A 24,245-nucleotide genomic window follows, 5' to 3' on the forward strand; every position below is an offset into this window, starting at 1 on the left:
ACAGGCCCATCCAATTTCCAAACACAGTTTCATATCCAAGGGCTCATTTATTCCCAACATCAACCTTCAGATGAGGTGTTGTTATCATTCCCACTTAAAAGAGGAGGAGAGAGCTAGTGTTCAGGTAACTTTTGATTTAAAAGAGACAGAGAGAAGGAGACAGCAGCTTAGAGAGGTGAAGAGCATGCCCACCTAATACGTAGGAGATACTGCATTGACACCTGGGAGTCTTGATGCCAGCATCAGCACTCTAAGCCTCTATATTACAGTGCCTTTTGGCCCCACCAGCAAATACCTGAATGAGTAAGATACAGTTCCATTGCTTGTGCCAAATACCCAATCTCCTTGACTTCAAGGTCTAACAAAGAAATTATTTTAATAACAATCATGCCTCGTGCATTATAATTATATTATTTCTAATATGCCCTTGTCCCCATTTTCAACTCATGGACAGTAAAACTCTGACAGAAGTGACTTGACCTTATCACCTAGACGCCAGGCCTGTCCCTTGAAGGAGACTCAAGACACCCATTTGCCTTTGTTTCCTGCTCTACCCTAACCATCACCACCTTACACTCCTACAATGATTTCTCCATCAGAGAAAAATACAAAATTTTGAAAGCTGGGGTGAGTGGAAGAGTGGGTTGCTGCTCCAAGGCCTGCCCTTAGTTCTGTTGAGGCCCGGCTCTCCCCCCATCCCCCGCAGAGCTCCTTGAAGTCTGAGTCTGTCACAGTCTGAGCCTTAGCATCTCCCCTCACGTGGTGACCATCTCCAGCTAAGGCGCTTACTCCCAGTTTCAACAGAGGAAACCGAAGGATTGTGACTTACTCGAGGGGAGCCGAGGCATGTCTAGGTGTCTCCTTAATGTTATGCGGGAGCCCAGGGCTAGACCATGTGCTGCTGAGGAGAGCCCCAAGGCTCTGTCCCCTGCAGTGCAGCATTCTCAGTACTATGCTGTGTTTTCAGCTGTCTCCCCTTGGGAAACCAGAGACCTGAGGGTTGGGTCCTGGGCTCTAGCCACAGGAGCTTGGCTGAGACCCCCTCCTTGCCTGGGGGAATCCACCTGAGGGACTGTGGAAGGGGCAGTTTGGAGGCTCCTGGCTTAGGGAGGGCAGGGCAAGAGGTCTCGGCCTTTGGCGAGGGGCATTCCCTGGCCTCCTCTGTCCTGGTCCCAGTCCTCGGGTGCTGAGGAGGAACTAACACCAAGCAAGCACTAGGACTACCCCCCCCCAGAAAAAGTACTCAGCCTACAGTAGCCATCATAAGGCCGGGGGTACCCAGAACCGCAGGAGGCGGGTGACACTGTAGTTATTAACCCTTTCTTTTATTTACGGATCTCAGGAAAAGGCAGGCTTGGGCAGGAGAGAAGACCCACTAGACCTTCAGATTCCAAAACTCCCAGTCAGGGTCGTCATGGTAACCAGAACCACGCCCTGGGGGACCCAAACGTTACGCAAGGATAAGAGGCGGGGCTACGGGAGGGCGAGGCGCTGCCCCCAGAAGGCGCGGAACTTCCGTGCTAGCAGAGCGTGTTGCTGCCGGGAGGCTCCTGAGCCTCGGCCCGACGGCTTTGACGTGCCGGCGCCGGAAGTGAGCTGTTCGGAGGCGCCGCCGGAGCTGCCACGTCCGAGGCCTGGAGCCGCCGCCGCCGCCGCCACAGCCATGGTGAGTTGGGACTGGGGAGGCCGAGCGGGGTTCAGGCCACGGCCGTGGCCCTCACGGGCTCCTTGGCCGGTAGGCGGTTCAACTCCCCTCCACTGCTTCGAGGTTTGGGGGCCTCTGGCCGTGTCCTGCTGACCTTTCGGAGGGGCCGGGGTAAGGCCGCGGAACCTTCCTGACTGCCGGCCGCGCCACTGCCGCGTCCGTTGTCCGTCCCCTCCTGTCCTTCTCTTCCGTCAATAATTGAAAACAAAACCAAAAACACCGTAGGAGCCATGTACCCCGAGCCCTTAGTGAGTTCCAAACGTTCATGATCGCAGCCTGCTAACAGCCTTGTGAAGTAGGGCCCGTTCTTAGCAACACTTTACAGATGAGAAACCTGAACTTCAGGGAAGGGAAGCCTCTTGCCCAGCTGGTAAGCGGCAGAGCCGAGATCTCAGCCCTTCTAACCGGTCTGTTCTGCCGCCCACTGCCTCTCCCCGCAGAGATGATTGAACACTTGCTGGGTGCGGCGTCCCCATGTGTGGCGGGCACTTGAGGAAACCGATGTCAGGATAAACTAAACGAGTCTGAGGGCAGGGTCCGCCTTTTAAAATCTGTTTGGCCTCGTTAGGGTGTATTCACTCCTCACTTATTGATTGAATGAAAACTAATGGATGAAAGTAACTCTAGACTGGACCTGGCACAGTATAGCAGTAAACTCATGCTCTTAGGAAAATGAGTGAGCCTCAGAGCAGGTTTGAGGGGACCTGCTGGAACCCAGATATCAGAACACTGGCTTGGTTCTTGCACCGCGGGGAGGTAGGTGTAAATCACTCACCTCTGCGGCCCCTCTGGTTCTTCCATGAGGAACAGAGTTGGGGGCTCATGCTCTGACATTCAGCTCATTCTGAATGAATGAAGTTTTAACTCATTATTTGATTTTGAGGTGGTGTTAACAAGAATTAGCTAACGCCAGGTGTTCAGGAGAAAGTACTCTAAGTGCTTTGAAACATCCTCCCCTCCCCCTCCTCCCTCCCTCTTTCCCTTCCCAACATTTGGTAACCTGGTACGAGTCCCTCAGCCATTGGATTTAAGGAATTCAGTGTAACAACTACTTTCTGTTCTAGGTAGTCAGCCTGGTGGAGTAGAAAGCTTTGTGAGCTGGGAGTTAGGTTGGGGGTGGGGCTCTTTTCCCTATCTTTAAGTGGCTCTGTGACTTTGGCAAATGCTTTCTTTTCTCTGGGCTCCTTCAGTTCCTTAGTCTGTCCAGTGGCTCTGATTGACTCCACCCTTGGTATCTCCCAGTGCACATGTGAAAGCACTTTGTAACCTGTACAACTCAGCACATGGAGGAGATTTTTCATCCTCTTTACTTGCTTTTACAAACCTTGGGGACCCATTTTTTAGGGAGTCTAGAATTTGATGAGAGAACCTGTGCTTACTCGGTATATACCTCTTGAACTGCTTTGCAGCCATCCTCTTCCGTGTCCACCTTCCTGAGAAGTCAAGTCAAACTGTATACGTACAGGGCTTGTGTTGGGAAAAATGAAATGGGGAACATGGTAAGAAATGTCTGTCCCAAACTGAAACCTCCTTTCAGTCCCCTTGTCTATCCCAAGAATCTAAGAGAATAGTGATTGAGCAAAGAAAAAATACCAGTTTTCGTTTATTTATTCATTCAGTAAATAGCCACTAGCCACTGAGTTCCTTCTGTTTGCAAAGTCCTGTGCTGGATGAATTGAGGGAATTCAAAACTGCAAATAGCTCAGGCCATGGCTGCAGGGAAATCACCTTCTAGTGGGGAGAAGAAACAACATCAAGTTTGTTGTAGGCGACCAGTGCTGAAGAGAGTCCAACCATTTGGGGATCTGAGAATCTTAGCAACACTTTACAGATGAGAACCTGAGCTTCAGAGAAGGGAAGCCTCTTGCCTAGCCGGTAAGTGGCAGTGACTAAGATCCCAACCCTCCTAACCATTCTGTTCTGCTGCCTACTGCCTCTCCCAGCAGAGCTGATTGAACAGGTAGATTCTTGGTGTGGTGCCCCCAGGTGTGAAGAGGAGTTGGAAGCTGGACCTCAAAGAATGAGTAGGAGAATGATGACCATGCAGCATGTTCCAGCCCTACAAAAACTGTTCAACCCTGGATACTGCTAAGTGACAGTCTAGGGTCCATCACAAGTGGTAGATGAGGGAGCAGTCTTAGAAAAACTTGAATCAGTCTGCAGGTTCTAGGTAATAATCCTGTTAGACATAAACTGCCTGGAACATCAGAGGCTCTGTCATCCAGGAAGGGAACACCAGCTCCAGCTCCCTTGGGTCCCTCCTCACCCTCAAGGGTAGCCAGGACTGCTTGCCCTCCCTCACACGGATCAAGCTCCTGCAGACCTTTCTGTCTTTGCTTGTATTATTCCCACTGCTAGGGTTGTACTTTTACCCCTGTGCCACCTGGCAAATTCTTACTCATCTTATGGCTCAATTCATACTTAGCTCCACTGCCTCCCCCCACCCCACCCCCAATAGCATATGGTAACTACCATTAAAGGATTCATCTTGCCATATTCGGGTTATTTGAGAAGTGCAAGCTTCTCAGGGGCAAATGTACCTTTTATTCGTGTCTGTATCTCCAGTCCCTGGCATAGTGCTTGGCAAAAAGAAGACACTTGGAGTGAACGTTTTCTGAACGACTGAGTGAGCAAACAAATGTAGTTAAGAATTTTAGAAACGTGGCAGATTTAATAAGATGATTGCATTCTAACTGCCATCTGTTAATTTACCAGCAATATCATTGCTTCTAGGTGTCAGTAATTAACACCGTGGACACCTCCCATGAGGACATGATTGTAAGTATTCATTTCGCCTTCCCCCATGGGCTGTGGACACGGGCATTTCTCTGGGAGGGAAAAAATTTGGGTTTTTTATTACCCCTTTGAATCCAGTGTAGCTTTGCAGTGGTTGCTAGTCAGGCTGTAGCCATAGGAAATTTGGTTAGTTTCCGCAGCAGTGCCCTCTGAGTTGGCAGGGCTATGGCAGTCTGGGAGAACTTGAGATGGTTTGTAACTCAAGGCTTTCAGTCTTCTGGTCACATAGAAACCTGCTCTGGGAAGGAGGAGTGAGTGCAGAGGTTTGACAATAGTTTTCCTGCCTGTCTTCCTCCTGCTATCACTTCTTAGGCCCATTGGAAAGGGAATTGAAAGAAGAGAGGATAGAAAGATGGCTCAGTGCGAAGGCAGAGGGCAGCCATGGTGAAAACCCAAGGCAGAGCCAGGTAGGATCCCTACAGACGATAGACCAGACAAGGCCCTTTTAACCAGAAGCCATTACACAGGGCATTTTCTGAGAGGCAAACACAGGACTCAGTGTGAGGGCACAGGGTTGTAGGAGAAGGTCCAGAGGTTAAAGTCTCCAGAAGAAAAGTCTTAGTTCACAACCAAGCAGCCTTTGGGCAACACCCAGGTTGGTCAACAGCGTTTCATGCCGGGGTTCTTGCTATCACAGCCTGGCTACTACAGTTGCTTTGTGGTTTCTGAGAGGTTGTCTGCTCTTGGAGTTGCATACGTTCTCTGGTTTCAGCCAGGAGTGGCCTACCTGTAGGGCCTCAGCTCCTTGAAGAGAGCATAGCATCATGGGCAAGAAGGTCCAGTCTGAGACTCCCTAGCCAATATCTTAACTCTTCTGAGCCAGCCTCAATTTTCTCATGGGACAAATAATGAATATGCTTCCTACTTGTGTGAGTTTGGTTTGAGAAACAAATGAGTCAAAATAGTAATGACAAACATTAGTGTGCTCACTAGTGTCAGACCCCATGCTGAGTACATTTCATTTGGTATCTCATTTAACCTTTGTAATAACTCTTGAAAAAGATGCTGTCATTAACCTCATTTAAAGATAAGGAAACTAAAGCTCAGAGAGATTGGGTATTTTTCAAAGGTTGCACAGCAGATGAAGCTAAGGAGATAGGATTTAAATCTCTTAGGAACCATTGCTCAGATGGAAAAGGAACCATGGACAGTAGCCAAGCCTAGTTCTAGATGACCAGTCGCATCAAGAATTTGGTTCATGGAGGGGGGCACACTTTATCAATAGAGGTACCTGATCTCAAACCAGGCGAAGTGAGAACCAAAGCAGGCCCAAACTTTACCTGTACAATAACCATTTGTATATCTAATCCTGAATTGTATCCCACATCCTTAAAAAATAAAAAAATAAAGAATTCAGTTTGTCCGGGCTCAGTGGCTCAGTCTGTAATCCCAGCACTTTGGGAGGCCGAGGTGAGTGGATTGCCTGAGTCTGCTGGTTCAAGACCAGCCTGTGCAACTTGGCAAGACCTCGTTTCTACAATTAAAAAAAAAAAAGAAAACTAGCCAGGTGTAGCACACACCTGTAGTTCTGGCTACTTGGAAGGCTGAGGTGGAAGGATCACCAGAGCCCAACAGGTCTCCGCTGGGGTGGCCGTGAGCATGCCACTGCACTCCAGTTTGGGTGATGAAGTGAGACTCCAACTCAAAAAAAAAAAACAAAAAAACAGTTCATGCGTAGTGGGACCAGCAACACTTAGGCATTGTGTTCCTTGGATGGGGAGTTCAGGCCAAAGGTGCATTGTAGAGGATCTGACTGGGCCTGTAGGCTGCCAGAGGCTTGCTCCTTTGGCCTGTTCCCAGGCCTTACCTTTGGGTTCTGGGAATGAGCTGAACCTGAAGGTTTCTTCCCCAGTATCCCACAGAGCCTAAGAACAGGGCCTGAAAGAGGAAGAAGATAGTAGCTAGGCCAGCTTTTTTTCTCCCATACCCACCCTGCAGAACAGGATTGGAAGGGACCTTCTCCAGAGTATGGAAAGGGTCTGTAAACCAGCTGGGTGTGGCTTGTTTGTCACTTTCCAAAAAACGTCACCTTTTGGAAGCAAGAATGTCCACCTGCCAGTTTCCTGCCTAATGGAGAGGATTCTTTGAGAGTAGAGTAATTTCAGGTAGATTCTAGTCCAAACAAGACACTCTGTGTGGTGACCGCCCTCACCCACCCCACCCAGCCTGCAGGCTTCCCGAGCTGTCCTCCCTTTGCAGCACGATGCCCAGATGGACTACTATGGCACCCGCCTGGCCACCTGCTCATCTGACAGGTCTGTCAAAATCTTTGATGTGCGCAATGGAGGGCAGATCCTCATCGCTGACCTCAGGGGGTAAGTGTTGGCAAGCCCGGGGAAGGTCTCGGGAACAGATGGGATTCTTGGGCCCTGCCTCAAGCGCAGGGGGCAGGGTGAGCCCAGGTCCAGAGCAACCCCAAAGTGCCTTTGCTAGTGAGGACAGCCTCAGCAGATATCCCCAGTGGCAAGGCAGTTAGGGCACAAGTGGATCCAGGTATGACTCTCAGCTCTGCCATCCATGTATATGTGTATTAGAAGATCTTGCACAGGCAAGCCAGTTTTCCTCTTGGGGCCTTCATCTGCTCACCCTCAAAATAGTGTTAATGCCCCCTCCTTCCCAGGCAGCGTGTACAAGGTCTTCACATAGTGCCTGGCATACGGTAAGTCTCAAGTGCAGGCAACTACTGCTACTTCTAAAAGTGGTAAACACCGCCACATTGTGCAAATGTAGCCAGTATAATCTAAAGTGTCAGACAAGTGCATTGCTGTAAGAATAATGTAATAATAACTTTATAAATCCCATTATTCTGCCTCTGCCCATGGCTGGTATTCAGTGATCATTTATAAATGTTTGATTAACCCTTGTCCCTCCTTCGATCCCTGGGGAGTCCTGGCTCATTTTCTTGGCCACATCTCTGCTGCTTTCCTCTGGTCACTGCCTTTCACATAGTTGTGGGTATGCTTGGGCCCCATGGGTCTCCAAGTGTTCTGTGGATAGAACTCGGGTTGGCGAACTGAGGCAGGGAAAAAAACAATCACATCTTTATTTTCAGTGACTCGGGAACTTAGCATTTCCTTCAGTTCTGGATGTAGACCAGAAACCTCAGTAGTATTTGAAGTACCTGTCACTGTGTCACCAGGAGAAGTCACAAATAGTTTCATTTCACATTGCAGTTGTTCAGCCATCTCAGAATGTCATTTATGCTCATCACGACTTTGAAATTACAGTGGTTATAAGACCTGCCACTAGAGTTTGTTGCTTGAAGTGTTAACAAAGGAGCACATGGATCACCGTGTCATACATTGTTTTTCATATTTTGATATCTGCATTTCAATATAATTGGGTTTTCTTTATAGGCCTGGTTCTGTGTGTTTTGTGCATTATTCTGAGAAGGGGTCCATAACCTTTACCAGGCTACACAAGAACAATTAGGAGACCTGACAAGTGGGTTCTCCTAATGTTTGTTAATTGAGTTAAAGAAAACAAACCAAGACAGTATCCATTTGAGGGAACAGATCTAGAAGTTATCCTCTTACTGAGTGTCAAGGTCCAAATGCCTGAGGAACCAAATGCCAGTTTCTCTGCAGGAGCCCCCAGTTGGACAGGATTGGCGTGTAGCCAATGTGTTTTTTTGGTTTGTTCGTTTTATTTGTTTTGAGTCAGGGTTGTGCTCTGTTGCCTAGGCTGGAGTACAATGGTACAATCATGTCAGTGTTTTATAACACCACTCATGTTTGCTCTGACTTGGTCCTGTCTGCTCTCTGTTTTTCTTATGCTCAAAGGATGTAAAATATTGGAGGGGTAAAAAAATTCCCACCTCCTTTCCTTTTGCCTCAGTCAAAACTATGCTAGTTGTTGGAAGTTTGAGTGCACCCACAGTTTCGTTAGCAGATCCTTTGTAGGGTTGGGAACGTACTGTTGTCCCAGCCAGAGGGAGGAAAAGAACTTGCGTGTCTGCAGTACTAGGTTGAAGGAGTAAATGAGTAGCAGCGACGACTGCTAGCAGGTACTGAGTAGCGTTTTCTTTTTTTATACCAAGCATTGTTCTAAGCTCTGTACCTAAGTTATCGCAAATGTTGAACCCTCGTGACCACCCTGTGAAGGAAGTCTCACGGATATCTCCATTTTCAGACGGAGCGACGAAGCCGTCAAGAGGACACGATCCTCTGAAGTCAGGAGCCGGCGAGTGGGCAGTGGGTGGCAAGAGCCAGGGCTCATGACCACTGACTACACCGGCCTGCCTCTGGGTGCTGAGGTGCATGCCCTTCCTTGCCCGAGAAATGGTCCCCGTACAAAGCTTGGCACGGAGCGTGTGCTCAGACAGTACCTGTTATCAGGCGAACAGATACAGATCAGAATAGGAGGGAAAGGCATGTCTTCTGAACATATCAGAAGAGGAGTGGGAGTTATCCCAGGGAAACAGAGACTACCTCCTCAAGGAGCTGCCGCCTGGAAGGATGCGTGGTGTAAGCCTTCGACCAGTGGATGACTGTGCCACCGACAGCAGATATGGGCAGCACTAGCTGCAGTCAGTCAAAGGGGGTTCCTACCTGGCTGCGATGGGGAGGCTGACTTAGAGTCCTGACTCTCTTTCAGGGCTCTGTGACCTTCAGTTGCCTAACCTCTCTGTGCCTTGGGGTCCTCACTATCTCGTGAGTGTCCTCTGGCAGTGCTATTCCAGAGCTCTCCCCTTTAAGTTCTTAAGGCATTTCTGTCCTGAGACATTGTCTCAACCTACTAAGGAAGCCATTTAGTTCTCTGGCCCTTCTGAGCAGCCTCCGACCCCCTCCTTTTGCAGTCATGAGGGTCCCGTGTGGCAGGTGGCCTGGGCCCACCCCATGTATGGCAATATCCTGGCGTCCTGCTCCTATGACCGGAAAGTCATTATCTGGAAAGAGGAGAACGGCACCTGGGAGAAGACCCATGAGCACTCGGGACACGACTCCTCAGGTATACTGAGTTAGCGGGAGAGGTTAAGCATGGGATGTGTGGGCAAGGAAGGGCTTTGCTAGGCCTGAGCCCTGACTCCGTCCCCCTGAGTGCCCTCAACTGTCCCTTGGGTTGTGGTTGACTTTTCTGCTAGTCTTCACAAAGCTGAGTAAGGCCTTCAGACCTAAAGCCAGTCCAAGACAAAATGAGAAAGTAAAGACAACACACTGAGTTCTTAAGGTTTATTCATTGAAGTAATGGCCTTTATTCTCAGATTGTTGTCCTTCCCACCTTTTTGTTAAGATTGATTTTAGTTTATGAAATGATAGTAGTAAATGATAGGTTGTTTTTATACCCTTAATTGACCAAATAACAGCTTCTCCCTGGGGATCCTGCATTGTTTTTTTAGAAATTTAGTAAAACAGCAAATCTGGGAAATCAGAGTCTGAAACTCAGGACCAGGCCCTCCCGACTCACTGTGCCTGTCTCCTTCCTGCAGTGAACTCTGTGTGCTGGGCCCCTCATGACTATGGCCTGATCCTGGCCTGTGGGAGCTCGGATGGGGCTATCTCCCTACTGACATACACCGGGGAAGGCCAGTGGGAAGTGAAGAAGATCAACAATGCTCACGCCGTAAGTCCAGCCCTGCCTTCTGTGTAGAGGGTGGCTCTGTTGCCTTCCCTATGTCTACTGCAGACTCCCTAGAGAGTGACAGGGTAGTGTCCCTGCTGGGCACTGGGCCAGGGGAGGAGGCAGCTGGCTGGACGTGCTTGGTGTAGAGTGGCTTTGCGCCTCTTTGCTCTGAAGCCAGACCAGGCTGTACCAGCCTTACTCAGCCTGGGGCAGGGTTGGCACTGGCTCCTCCTTGTATGCCCCCAGGTCAGGGAGGGCTGGGGCACTGGGAGGGTGCGGCAGCAGCCCATTCCCCTGCCACCTCAGCTAGGGCTTCCTCAGGCTGACATGCCCTGTGGTCGTCATTGGGACCCTAGCACTGAGCGGTTTTATTAAAAAGCATCACAGGGAGTTAGTTCTCTTTGCTTCGAGTCTTTGGACCTTAAGGGCAAAACAGCTCAAAAAGCATTGTGGACAATGATTTCACATTTCTTACGTTCCTACTTTGTGTCATGTCATTCTCTTGAACATTTGTGGATGAAGGAAGGATCTAACAAATGTACAGATTTTCAAGGTAAACAGTCCTGATCCCATTTTATGATGAGGCAACTGAGGCTCAGAAAAGGCGTGCAACTCAGAGAAGGCCCTGTGCCGGGATCGGAGCCCTGGAATCTGTGTGCCCTCTTTCCGTGTAGCTGTCCCAGTTTTCATGGCCCTCAACACTTCTGACATCTGCACAGTGGAAACGTAGTCAGTAGCCCCCGAGTATGGCACCGCGCTTTTGCAATTCTCAAATTCAGGGGACCCAGAAGAGCCCACAGCTTGCCTAGCCCTCAGGGCCACAGGAACCTGTCTCAGAGTCTTGTTACTGGGGCTGTGTGATCCCCAGCTGTTGATAACTTGCAAAAATGAATGGGTTCAGAGAGGCTTATAAGAAGATGGTAGGGGGTAGCTTTTTTCAGTCTCCAAATTGCTACTTAAAAGCCAACAGAGTAACTAGGTTAGCAAACCAAAACCTCATGAACAATATTTACCACAAAACAGTGTAAAGGGTATTTCCACACACTTAAAAATACCAGCAAGTGGGAATGAACCACCAACAGCCACAAGACTTGCATGATACTGGTATCTGAGCGGGAGGAAGAAGGAAGCAACAGGTGCCTTCTGACAGTCTTATGAGGAATGCCCCCAAGACAGCCAGTAGGTGTGCACTAGAAAGCATACCCGGCCAATTTTTGTTTTTGTTTTTTGAGTAGAAGTCTCACTCTGTTGCCCAGGTTGGAGTGCAGTGACACAATCACAGCTACAGCAGTCTCAACCTGCTGGGCTTAGGTGATTCTTGTGCCTCAGCCTTCCCAGTAGCTGGGACTATAGGCACTGGCACATCTGGCTAATTTTTTTTAAACTCTAGAGCCGAGGTCTCACCGTGTTGCCTAGGCTGGTCTCCAACGCCTGGACTCAAGCAGTCCTTTCACCTCGGCCTCCCAAAGTGCTGGAATTACAAGCGTGAGCCATTGCGCCCTGCCAAACATCATCCTTTTAATATACCGTTCCATAGTTTTTAGTATGTTCACAAAGTTGTACAACTGTCACCACTGTCTAGTTTCCAGAACCATTTTACCTCTTCAAAAAGAAACCCCAATAGTAGATACTCTCTACCCCACCCCCAACCCTAGACAACCACTAATCTGCTTTATGTCTCTGAATTTGCCTATTCTGAACAGTAAGCCCTCACTTACTGTTAAGCAAAACAATGTATAATGAAACCAATTTTATCGTAGTCTGATTGATATAAACAAGAGTTAAGTTCCTACAGCATGTTTTTAGTCACAAAAACACCAAACTTCTAAATACATACCCAAAACACTTTTGTTTTGTTTTGAGTCAGCATCTCACTCTGTTGTCCAGGCTAGAGAGTGGTGGGTGGCACAGGCATAGCTCATCGTAGCCTCTATCTTCTGGGCTTAGGCAATCCTTTCTATCTCAGCTTCCCAAAGCACTGGCATTACAGGAATGTATCCCCATGCCTGGCCCCCAAAACATTTCTAACATTAAATATTGAAATAAATGTGAGCTACATAAGCTGGGCACAAGTAGCTCATGCTTATGATCCCAGCTATTCATGAGGCTTAGGCAGGGTATTGAGCTCAAGAATTTGAGGCTGCAGTACATAATGATTGTGCTGTGAATAGCCCCTGCACTCCAACCCAAGAAACATGGCAAGACCTTGTCTCAAAAAAAAATCATTCATTTAAGAAGGATTAATAAAAATAATTTTCTTTAAATGTTACCCAATTTTTGGTAAATCAGTGAGCAATAACAGTCAAAGAGGTGGTGGGTTATATCAAGGAATAAATATTTGCAGAGCAAACATTGTTAGGAGCATCTCCTACCACCATGTAGTTCAGAAAGTGCTTCCATACCACATTGTTATTGTGATTTGTATGATTAGCATAGGTGTTACAAATTTTGACTTTACAATAATTTTTATGCATTCATTTTCTAATCTACTTATTCCAGTTCAAGGTCACAGTGGCCTGTCCTGCTAGCTCAGGGTGCGAGGAAGGAAACAGCCCTGGCAGGGACCACTCTATCGCAGGCTGCATTCACACACACCCACTCACTCTGACTAGGACCATCTAGATGCCAGTGAGCCTAACAGGCACAGCTTTAGGTTGCAGGGAGAAACCCGAGTCCCCAGAGAGAGCCTACCCATCCATTGGGAGGGCATATAAATTCCACATAGACAGTGGCCTTGACTAGTAATCCATTTTTTTCTTCATTGTTACAATGAAAGTGTTACTTGAAGACCTGTGTGCACAGATGTAATCTGTTGCGACTGCCTTCTACTTAGCCTAACGTTTACAAGGCTCGCTGTGTCATAGCATGTGTCAGTGTGCTGTGCCTTTCCACGGCCGAATAATAGTCCATTGTGGCTATACACATTTTGTTTGTCCATTCGTCAGCTGATAGACATTTCAGCTCTTAGGAGTAATGATGCTGCGAACGTCTGTGGACGGGTTTTTGTGTGAATATACATTTTTATTTCTCTGGGGTAAATACCTGAGTGGAATTGCTGAGTCATATGGTAATTCTGTGTTCAACTTTTCGAAGAACCGCTCAACTGTTTGGTAAACTTGCCCGTGCCATTTTGCGTTCCCATCAGCAGTGTATGAGCTTCTAATTTCTCCACATCTCACCAACACTTGTAGTTTTTTCATTGTGGCTGTGTGAAGTGATATGCTATTGTGGCTTGATTTGCATTCCACTACCAAAGATGATGGTGAGCAGCTTTTCACATGCTCACTGGCCATTTGTATATCCTTTTGTTTTCTTTGAGTTGGAGTCTCACTCTGTCACCCATGCTGGAGTGCCATGGCCACTCATGGCCACACCAGTGTCGGCCTGCTGGGCTCTGGCGATCCTTCTGCCTCAGACTTCCAAGTAGTCAGAACTACAGGCATGCACTAACATGCCCAGCTAATTTTTTTTTTTTTTTAATTGTAGAGATGAGGTCTCACCAAGTTACCCGGGCTTGTCTCAAACTCACACACTCAGGCAATCCACTCGCCTTGGCCTCCCAAAGTACTGGGATTACAGGCTGAGCCACCAAGCCCAGCCTGTATATCTTCTTCAGAGAAATGACTGGGAAGCATTTTGTGCTGTGAAATACCAGGTGAATGCCAAGTGCCCACAGAAAGATGAAGTGGGCTGTGGCCCTCCAGGGTATCTTCTGGGCCATGGCCCTCATGAGGGAAAATTTCTGGGAGTAAAATCAAAATTGAGCTGGACAGGGATACAGGAAAAGAAAGACAAGACGCAGGCCAACACAGGGAAGGAGGGCAGAGCCAGGACTCCTGATGGTGAGCTCCCACGTTTTACGGTACACAAAAACAAAGAGTTTGAGCTTAAGTTTTTCTGAATCTTACTTTATCAGGAAAAGCAATCTGATTTTAAAATAATAGACAAAAATTTAAGGTAAAAATCGTATACAAAGTTATTATATAAGAAAGAAGGCCAGGCACAGTGACTCACGCCTATAATCCCAACACTGGGAGGCCTAGGTAGGAGGATCACTTGAGCCTAGGAGCTGGGCAACATAGTGAGACCCCATTTCTGTAAAAAACAATAATAATAAATGGACTGGGTTCGGTGGCTCAGCCTGTAAGCCCAGCACTTTGGGTGGCCGAGGCAAGTGGATTGCCTGAGCCCGTGGGTTCGAGACCTACCTGGGCAACTTGGCGAGACCTAATCTCTACAACAAATCAAAAAAAATTAGCCAGGTGTGGTGGCACGTGCCTGTATCTTTTCTGGCTACTTGGAAGGCTGAAGCGGAAGGATCACTGGAGCCCAGCAGGTAGAGGCTGCGGTGGCCGGGAGTGTGCCACTGCACTCCAGTCTGGGTGACAGAGACTCCAACTCAAATAATAATAATAATAATAATAATAATAGTAATAATAATGAATGAATGAATTAACCTTGTCTATAAAAAATAATAATAAATGAATGAATTAACCTCATCTATTAAAAAAGAATGAATGAATGAAGAGAATACATAAAATAACATCCTTATAAACTATAAGAGCATGCTAGAAAGACTTGCCCACATAACAGAACCAAACTAACCCAGTACTTGGAAGGCTGAGACAGAAGGATCTCCTGAGCCCAGCAGGTCAAGGCTGCAGTGGCCGTGAGCATGCCACTGCACTCCAACTCAAAAAGAAAAATATATATATATATAAAGCATGGGAAAATAGCATAAATCAAAATTAGAAAAACTTAGATCAGGTGTGGTGGCTCACACTGTAGTCCCAACACTTTGAAAGGCAGAGGTAAGAGGATTGCCTGAGTCCAGGTTTTGAGACCAGTCTTGACAATTTGGTAAGACCTCGTCTTTACAATAGATCAAGAAATTAACAGACATGGTGGCCCATGCCTGTGGTTCCAGCTACTTGGAAGGCTGAGGCGGAAGGATCACCTGAGCCCAGCAGGTCAAAGCTGCAGTGGCGTGAATGTGCCACTGCACTCCAGCCTGGGTGATAGAGTGAGACTTCAATTAAACAAAAAAAAAGAAAAATTCAGAAATAAGGGGACAGAACTCAGAAAAGAATGAGAAATAGAAAATTATTCCAGAAGTAAAGGCTAAATTAGAAGAGATATAGGAGGAGGCCAGGCATGGTGGCTCATGCCTCTAATCTTAGCATTTGGGGAGGCTGAGCAGGAGAATTACTTGAGGCCAGGAGTTTGAAGTTTGAGACCAACCTGGGCAACATAGCAAGACCCCCATCTCCACAAAATTGTTTATTTTTTTATTTTGCATTTTTGAGTTGGAGTCTCACTCTGTCATCCAGGCTGAAGTGCAGTGGCACACTCATGACCACTGCAGCCTCAACCACCTGGGTTCAGGTGATCCTTCTGCCTCAGCCTTCCAAGTAGCTGGTAATACAGGCATGAACCACCACGCCTGGCTACACAAAAGATTTTAAAAATTAGTCAGGCATGGTGGCACACCTCAGCTACTTGGGAGGCTGAGGTGGGAGGATCACTTAAGCCCAGAATTTTGAGGTTGCAGAGAGCTATGATCACACCACTGGGTGACAGAAGGAGACTCTGTCTCAAAAAAAAAAGAAAAAAAATACAAGAGCAAATAAATGGCAAAGGTAATTCCTCAAGAAAGAGCGTGTGAAAAGGGAAAATTTTCCAAAGCAAAAAAATGAAGCGATAAAAGGGTTTTGAGAAAAAAAATGAAGATCATACCCCACATCTTTAAATTAAAATTTTTTTAAAAAGCAGAAAATTTGATTATCAGACTTTTCAACAGTAATGAGTCATGCAGAAGAAAAAGGAACAACATGTTTAAAATACTTAAGGAAAGAAAGTATAAGCCAAGGATTTACCAGGAAAACTGGCTGTCACATTTACACAAGGACTTGTACACAAAAGTTCATAGCAACTTTTGTAACCAAAAGCTGGAAATAATTACATGTCCATCAGCAGGTAAATGGATAAACAAATCTTGATAAATCCAGACTTCAGAAATACAGCCCAGCAATAAAAAGAAATGACTTGTTACACAATAAGATAAATTTAAAAACAATTTTGCTGAGTGGAAAAGGACAAAAGACTACATGCCATGATTCCACTGTTCAAAAATCTAGAAAATGGACCGGGCATGGTGGCTCACACCTGTAATCCCAGCACTTTGGAGGAGGAGGTGAGAGGATTGCCTGAGCCCAGGGGTTCAAGAACAGCTTAGGCAACTTGGCAAGACCTTATCTCTGCAAGTGGTGCCATGCGCCTGTAGTTCAAACTATTGGAAGGCTGTGGTGGAAGGATTGCCTGAACCCAGAAGCTCAAGGTTGCGATAGCCATTATTGTGTCACTGCACTGCAGCCTGGGCAACCAAATGAGACTTCAACTCTAAAATAAAATAAAATAAAATCTGGAAAATGCAAACTGTAGTGAGCAGCCTGTGGTTGCCAAGTTTAGGGTGGTACAGGATGGAGAGATGGATTACACAGGAGCCCGAGGAAACCTTGGAAGTTATGGACACATTTCTTATCTTGATTTAGGTGATGCTTCTACAGGGTATGCCTATGTTCAGATTCATCAAATCATGCACTTTACACGCAGTTAGTGTCAATTTTACAGTATCAAAGCTGTTTTCAGAATTAACTTTGGAGTATTAAGAATACAAACTGAGCCGGGCTTGGTGGCTCAGCCTGTAATCCCGCACCTTGGGAGGCTGAGGTGAGTGGATTGCCTGAGTCCACGGGTTCAAGACCCGCCTGGGCAACTTGGCGAGACCTCATCTCTACAATAAATCAAAAAATTAGCTGGGCATGGTAGTGCGCACCTGTAGTTCCGGCTACTTGGAAGGCTGAGGCGGAAGGATCGCTGGAGCCCAGCAGGTCGAGGCTGCAGTGGCCAGGAGCGGCCACTGCACTCCAGTCTGGGCGACAGAGTGAGACTCCAACTCAAAAAAAAAAGAATACAAACTGGTCAGGTGTAGTAGCTCACACCTGTAATCCCAGCACTTCAAGAGGCAGAGGCAAGAGGATTACCTGAGTCCAGGGGTTCAAAACCAGCCTGAACAACGAGACCTCATCTCTACAATAAGTCAAAAAATTAGTTAGGCATGGTGGCGCGCACCTGTGGTTCTGGCTTCTTGGCAGGTTGAGGCGGAAAGGTCACCTGAACCCAGCAGGTAGAGGCTGTGGTGACTGTGAACATGCCACTGCACTCCAGCCTGGGTGACAGAGTGAAAAATGTAGGTATATAAACTATTCTCAATATTTAAGAACTCCAGGACTGGTTTACAGGAGCCCTTCCTGTGATATTTACTAGAGAATACGCTTCAGACAACAGAAATGACTAGAAGGATTTCAGCATCAATATAGTTACTTGTAGAGAACAAAGACTAAATGATGGTTAACAAGTGGCATCTAGTAAGTCTGTAGCGGCCATATGCTTGTAAGGTAGAAGTCATACAACTAGTACAAACCGTGTGGGAAGGATGGGGAGGAGTGCATCTGCAAAAACTTTTAAAACTGTTTTTAGTAATCATACTGGCAGTTGTATTCTGAGACTATTTATGTAGTGAAATTAGGCATCCAGATTATAGTCGTGAAATAGTTTCTCACTAGCAGAAACCAGAGCAGTGACTGATTCCACATCTGAGGTAAAAAATATACATGATGAGCCTGGAACACCTTACTACACCAGAGAGGAAGGAATTATCAGCGCTGTACTTTGATATACTATGGTTATGTCATAGGAACCAACTTGAACAGGCAAATGCTGTCAAGATGAGCAGTTTGAATGTCAAAAATGAAAATAATTGTGATGAGCCTGAAACTCATCAGATACAAGGAAATCCACAAGTTCATAATGACTTTTAAAAGAAGACAATCAGTCATCTTTGGAGAATGACAGGGAACCAGTTCACAAAAGAATCAAGCATTTATCTGGCCTTTCCTTCTCACCTGTACCCCAGGTGACCAAGTAGTTAAGGAGGGGAACTGCCGTATCTGGAGTATTCCGTGTAATAAATGTCACAGGAATGATAAGAGAGCACACCACCTGTAGTCTTGCCAAGGGGATCACACCTGAGCCTCTCCAGTCTTGGCTCTTGCTGACGGTTTTCAGGAATTCAGAGGAACATAGTTAATTGAGTATGGAATATCAAAGTCCATGCTGAGAGGCCAGGCGCTGGTTTTTCAGCAGAAAAATGGTAAGGGGAAAAAAACATAGGAAGACTACAAATTAGGAGATGTGAAAAACTCCAAAAAACGGTGAATAGGCAAGACTAAACTATAGTCTCTAGAGATGCACATTTGGGGGGACAAAGTAGGGAAAGAAAGAAGGGACAGACTGGAAGTCAGGGCAGTGGTTACTTATGAGGGGGCTGTGATCAGGAAGGGACATGACGGCTTCTCAGGGAGGTGGCAGTGTGTGTTTCTTAATCTGGGGTGGAATAATTCATTAAGCCATATATTTGCTTTCTGAATTTGTTACCTCATAAAAGTCCCGATATGCCCTTCTTTCATGCGTTTGAAAAACATTCTATTTCTTAAATTCCTGAGAGTTTCTAATCCCTACTTTGTTTTATTTTATTTTTTGAGTTCTAATTCCTACTTCAAACGCAAACTGCAGAAAAGCGCACACACTGCTCGGGACCCTTGAAGGAGACTTGAGTGGCTAACCCTTGTTCATCGCGTCAGCCACCCTACACGATTCAGCCCTCTTACTGGAGAGGAAATGACAGGGGTCTGGAGTCTGCAGAAGCACAGCGTACCATTGCAGGGCGAAAGGGAAAGTCACCATGTGTCCCCGCTTTGCAGATTGGCTGCAATGCTGTCAGCTGGGCCCCTGCTGTGGTACCTGGAAGCCTCATCGACCAGCCCTCGGGGCAGAAGCCCAGTTACATCAAGAAGTTTGCATCTGGGGGCTGTGACAACCTCATCAGGCTGTGGAAGTAAGTGGGGGGTGTGGACTTCTCTTCCAGGGCACCCTTCTTCCCTCTGCCCCACCTACACAGCTCAGCCACCGTTCACATCCTTGTCACAAAGTCACCTTTCTTTTTTCCTCCTACCAGTAAAATACCGTTTTCAATCTGTCGGTATTAAACATCCTTTTTTTTTAAAAAGCCAGGCAGGCACAGTACCTCATGCCTGTAATCCCAGCACTTTGGGAGGCCTAGACAAGGTCGTAGGATGACTTGAGAGAGGAATTCAAGACCAGCCTGGGCGACACAGTGAGACCCCATCTATACAAAAAAAAATTAAAAATTAGCATGCACGGTGACATAGCACCTATAGTCCTAGCTACTCAGGAGGCCAAGGCAGAAGGATCACTTGAGCCCAGGATTCAAGGCTGCAGTGAGCTGTGATCACATCCCTGCACTCTAGCTTGAGTGACAGCCTTGTCTTAAATTTTTAAAAAGCCCCTTTTCAAGCACTTTTACTAGTCACCTAATTCCCAACTGTTGGAGCTGTGGAGAAATAGCACTTCCTATAGGGTTTTATGTCTCTTTTTTTTTTAGTTGGAATCTCACTCTGTGGCCCAGGCTAAAGCCTGTCTTGGCCTCCCAAAGTCCTGGGATTATAGGCATGAGCCACCACACCCAGTCCTTTCAGTTTTGGTTTGGTTTGGAGTCAAGGTCTCACTCTGTCACCCAGGCTGCAGTGCAGTGGCACAATCACAGCTCACCACAGACTCAACCTCCTGGGTTCAGGTGATCCTTCCACCTCAACCTCCTGGATAGGTGGGACTACAGGTGCAGCTAATTTTTAAAATTTTTTGTAGGGCCATGGTCTTGCTCTGTTGTCCAGGCTATTCTCAAACTCCTGGCCTCAAGCAGTCCTTCTGCCTCGGCTTCCTAAAGTCCTGGGATTGCAGGTGTGAGCCTGGCCTTTCTAGAGAATGTCTTTACAGCTGTGGTAAACTGCATAAAATTCTACAGACTCAGTGAATGAATAAGAAAGGTGGAATTACTTCTTTACCTCCGCAGAGTTTATTGGATAGAGGAAGAATAGGGGTATGGGAAGGGCACTTGGACCTGTAGTCCCGGCTGCTTGGAAGGCTGAGGCGGAAGGATCACCGGAGCCCAGCAGGTCGACGCAGGGGTGGCCGTGCGTGTGCCATGGCACTCTGGTCTGGGCGACAGAGTGAGACTCCACCTCAAAAAAAGGGAAAGGCACTTGGGCCACTCCCTGCTGCATTCCCCCTCTGCTTTCCCACTAGAGAGGAGGAGGATGGCCAGTGGAAGGAGGAGCAGAAGCTGGAAGCACACAGTGACTGGGTTCGTGACGTGGCCTGGGCCCCCTCCATCGGCCTGCCCACCAGCACCATTGCCAGCTGCTCCCAGGTCAGCCCAGGGCCCTGAGAGCACCCATGTCGTTTGGTCTTGAGGATGGCCCATCAGCCCTGAGAGTCTCCTTGGTGGAAAAATCTCTTGGAAGACAAGGCAAAACAACTGGTACCTTTGGACCAGTGCAGGGATAGAAAGGAGCACGTGGAACCAGGCCTCCGTGTGGTCTTGGTCAGAAACCACAGTGGTTCACCTCCCTGAGATGATTACACTAAACCAGCGCCAAGAGGAGGGCCAGGGCAACCTCTTCCAGGTCTCCTCCCAGTGTGGAAACTTTTCTGTCTTCTTAATAAATCCTACTTTAAAAAAAAAAAAGAGTAGGGCCAAGTTCAGGACCAGTTTTCCCTCCCAACCCTTGTGTGGATAGGGAACAGGCACCCAGGTGCAGCTCTGAGAGTGTTCTCAGGTAAGGGTCTGGTGAGATGGGAGATTCCAAGACACCTACCCAGACAGAAGGTGTTAGTTATGTGCCACCACCCTAGAGAGAGTTGAGCCAGGCCTTTACATCATTTGACCCTTTTTTGAATGGCTCTGAATTTGAGATTTTTGTGATTTTTTTTTTTTATGTCTTTTCTCATTTGCTGAGCTTCGTTTCTAGACAGCATGCCCATTCGGTTGAGAAAATATAGACAGCTGAAAGAAGTGACTTGGCAGGTATGAGGAAGACCCCAGACAAAAGAGTCAGCAGGGCAGACAGAGTCGATATCCGAAACAGGATGAGAAGAACCTGGCTGACTTCACCAGTGTGAAGTGTGTTCCTGGGGGAAAGGGACAGAAGCAAAGGTGCTGGGCTAGAAGTTGGTCATAATGCTGTGGACACCCTGGAGGTCCTGTCCTGGCTACCCTCGGCTTCAAGTTACCCACCCTGTTCCTGCGGGAAGGTCCAGTGTGACTCCAGACTGGGGGGGCCACAGATGCACAATGCCTGCCCTGCATCCCTGACGCTAGCCTGTCTTTGCCTAGGATGGCCGCGTGTTCATTTGGACCTGTGATGACGCCTCGGGCAACACGTGGTCCCCCAAATTGCTGCACAAGTTCAGTGACGTCGTGTGGCATGTGAGCTGGTCCATCACAGCCAACATTCTAGCTGTCTCTGGTGGGGACAATAAGGTATGCCCCGGTCCAATGGCACAGCAGGCGGGGCCCTGTCGGTCTTCACCCCACCCACTAGCAAGCACAGTTGCTATTCCCACCCAATCACAGGCTTGGAAGGAGCCTTCTTGAGGGCTGCGTTTTGAGCGTGTCTCTTCATTAACATGGTTAAGTCTCACAACCCCCTGAGGTCGTATATCCCCTCTCACAGGTGAAGAAGGAAGCTAACAGAGGCGATTGACTTGCTTAGGGGTCACAAAGCTACTAGGTGCCAGAGCTGGTCAGGTCCGTCACCCTAACTATTTGGTCGCCTCATTACTATAGTGACGTTCAGTTGGCTCTGAACCTAAGAAAAAGAATCCATAGGCAAAAGCAAGAAGATCAGGAGGTTTTTGTCCAAAACACTTAAAAGGCATGTTTTTTAAAATCAGTGCAACTTATGAGTACTTATTATGTACCCGCTGTGTACCTCCTACCTCTTACTGCTGTGCCATGAGCCACACAGGGAAAGGTAAAACATGGAGCCAGAGTGGCCACTGGAAAACTTAGTAAAGCAAAGACCAGCACAGGGCGGGGTAGGAAGAAACTGAGGGCTGGTGGGGCCCTGACCTAGTCACACCTCAGAAGCAGAGCACATGTGCTTGGAAAAGCAGCATGGCCGCTCTGTGTGGAAACTACCTATAAAGGTAGGTCTTCTTGGCCTTACAGGCTAGACTATGGCTGGTTACTTCTTAACTGTGGTAAAATACACATAACATAAAATGATCTTGACCATTTTTAACTATACAGTTCCAGAGTGCTAAACACATCCACATTGTTGTGTGGCTGATTTCCGAACACTTTGCAGCGTGCAAAACTAGAACTCTGTACCCGCGAAATGATAACCACCCATTCCCCCTCCCCTCAGCTCCTGGCAACCACCAGCTTCTGCTCTCTGTCTCTGTGAACTTAACTACTATGGGTACCTCATATAAGTGGAACCCTACAGTTTCCGACCTTCTGTGACTGGCTTATAGCACTTAGCATAATGTTCCCAAGGTCCATCCATGTGGTGCCATGCTAGAATTTCCTTCGCTTTAAAACTAAGTAATAACCCCACGGTGTGAATAGACCACACTTTGTTTATCCATTCGTCCATCAGTGAACATCTAGGTTGCATCTACCTCTTAGCTCTTGGGGGTAGTGCTACTCTGAATGTGGGTATACACTACCTTCTGGCTTAGGCCCCTTTCAGCTACAGTAGTCCCAGAAAATCCGGTGGGCCTCATCTCAAAGCTACAGAATTTTGGAGCTAGAATGGCTCTCGAGGGGCAAAACCCAACTTGTATATCTACAGGGTGCCAGAGTCAGGACTGGAACCCAGGTTTGATAGCACCCAGGACAGACCAAGGGACTCAGTTTGCCTCAAGCAGGCCTGCAGTGATTGTGACAAGGCCGTAAGCAAGGGCCTGGTTGGGCCTCCCGTGTTTGGGGTCTGTTGTCACGGTCCTTTTAGGTTTCCTACTCTCACCTTCCTTATCGGCCTGTTTCCTATTGCTGTCTCCACAGCTCCCCTTTGCTGAGGGACTTTATATGCTCTTATTCCCAGAGCATTCTGCGCAGTGTGCTTAGTGAATAAAACCTGCCCAAAAAGCAGTTCTTAAAATCATTACCTTCATCTTTTCATCGAATTAATGCATGTGCGTAGGTTTATGAGATTACGGGTTTTTTTGCGATGCAGTCTCCTAATTTTCACTCTCCTGGGGCAGACCTTTTCAGCTCTGAGCTATTCTGCAGTTTCCTGTAGAGTGTAGAACCCCATCCTATTGGTCTTCTCCTACCACGGTGGGTCTCAAACATTGGATTGCTGAACTCGTTAAGACAGATTGTCCACCCCACCCGCAGAGCTTCTGAAGCCGTGAGTGCAGAGCCCAAGAATCTGCCATTTAGCAAGCTCCCAGGAAATGGGGTGCCCTGGCCTGGAACCCTGCCTTCAGAGCCCCCTCCTGCCGCCCAGTCCTCCCCCTGCGGCTATATCAGCTCGGTTCGACAACAGCCCCAGTTCACGTTCTCATTACCCACTGCTGCCGCGGCTCCTGGTCCTCTTCTCTTGGTCTCTGGGAGTTTTTGTTCCTTTACTGATTGTCATGGGGTTTTGTGGGGGGACAGAGAAAGTGCTCTGTTTACCCACAAGCCTCTGGGCAGCAGTTCTTGAGGGGAAGGCGGCTCGGTGAGAGGACCCGGGGGAGGACGGCAGCAGAGGGAAGGGCGCAGACCTGTGGCAGCTGTGTGTGAACTGACTTGCAGGTGACGCTGTGGAAGGAGTCGGTTGACGGGCAGTGGGTGTGCATCAGTGACGTCAACAAGGGCCAGGGCTCCGTGTCAGCCTCAGTCGCAGAGGGACAGCAGAATGAGCAGTGACCGGCCAGGGGGCCTGGCTCCCCACCTGCCAGCTCCAGGACTGCGCCTTCCTGGGCCAGCTGGCCCCACAGCTGCAGAGAGCTCCTGCCTCGAACAAGATCATCTTCCCAGGAAGGCTACAGATGCAACCACAGATTGACCATCTGCCTTCACATGATCTGATAGGGTTTGTAACTTACTGTCTAGCTGAGAGCACTCATGCTATGAGGAAGAAACTACAAATGATCTTCACGTCTATTATTTTAAGATGTTTTGGGCCATTTTTATGTACCTTGGGTTCAGGTGTTACTTTGGGGGGTTTTGTTTCAAAGCGATCGAATAAAATCATATTGCTTATAA

General features: G+C 47.7%; 1 protein-coding gene across 2 annotated transcripts; it reads left to right on the top strand.

The window, feature by feature from the left end:
* The first annotated feature begins 1,517 nt into the window (after positions 1-1,517).
* SEC13 (SEC13 homolog, nuclear pore and COPII coat complex component) lies at positions 1,518-24,245 on the top strand. 2 transcript variants are annotated; one of them, XM_021713159.1, is made up of 10 exons: positions 1,518-1,666; positions 3,171-3,204; positions 4,439-4,483; positions 6,701-6,816; positions 9,300-9,451; positions 9,930-10,063; positions 18,886-19,019; positions 20,288-20,411; positions 21,378-21,524; positions 23,793-24,245. In XM_021713159.1, exons 2-10 carry the CDS (start codon positions 3,193-3,195, stop codon positions 23,904-23,906), a joined length of 978 nt encoding a protein of 325 aa, XP_021568834.1. In that variant the 5' UTR covers positions 1,518-1,666; positions 3,171-3,192; the 3' UTR covers positions 23,907-24,245. The 2 variants fall into 2 exon arrangements, with proteins under 2 accessions (XP_021568834.1, XP_008057837.1); XM_008059646.1 differs by lacking the exon at positions 3,171-3,204 and having other exon boundaries at positions 1,524-1,666.

The sequence above is a fragment of the Carlito syrichta genome, unplaced genomic scaffold (assembly GCF_000164805.1).
Source record: "Carlito syrichta isolate Samal-C Ts95f unplaced genomic scaffold, Tarsius_syrichta-2.0.1 Scaffold304318, whole genome shotgun sequence".
NCBI lineage: Eukaryota > Metazoa > Chordata > Mammalia > Primates > Tarsiidae > Carlito > Carlito syrichta.

Excerpts from the sequence above, each read along its gene's own strand:
- SEC13 (XM_021713159.1), top strand. Across the intron at positions 19,020-20,287 it reads AACCTCATCAGGCTGTGGAA|AGAGGAGGAGGATGGCCAGT; the intron begins GTAAGTGGGGGG and ends CTTTCCCACTAG. Across the intron at positions 20,412-21,377 it reads CCATTGCCAGCTGCTCCCAG|GATGGCCGCGTGTTCATTTG; the intron begins GTCAGCCCAGGG and ends GTCTTTGCCTAG.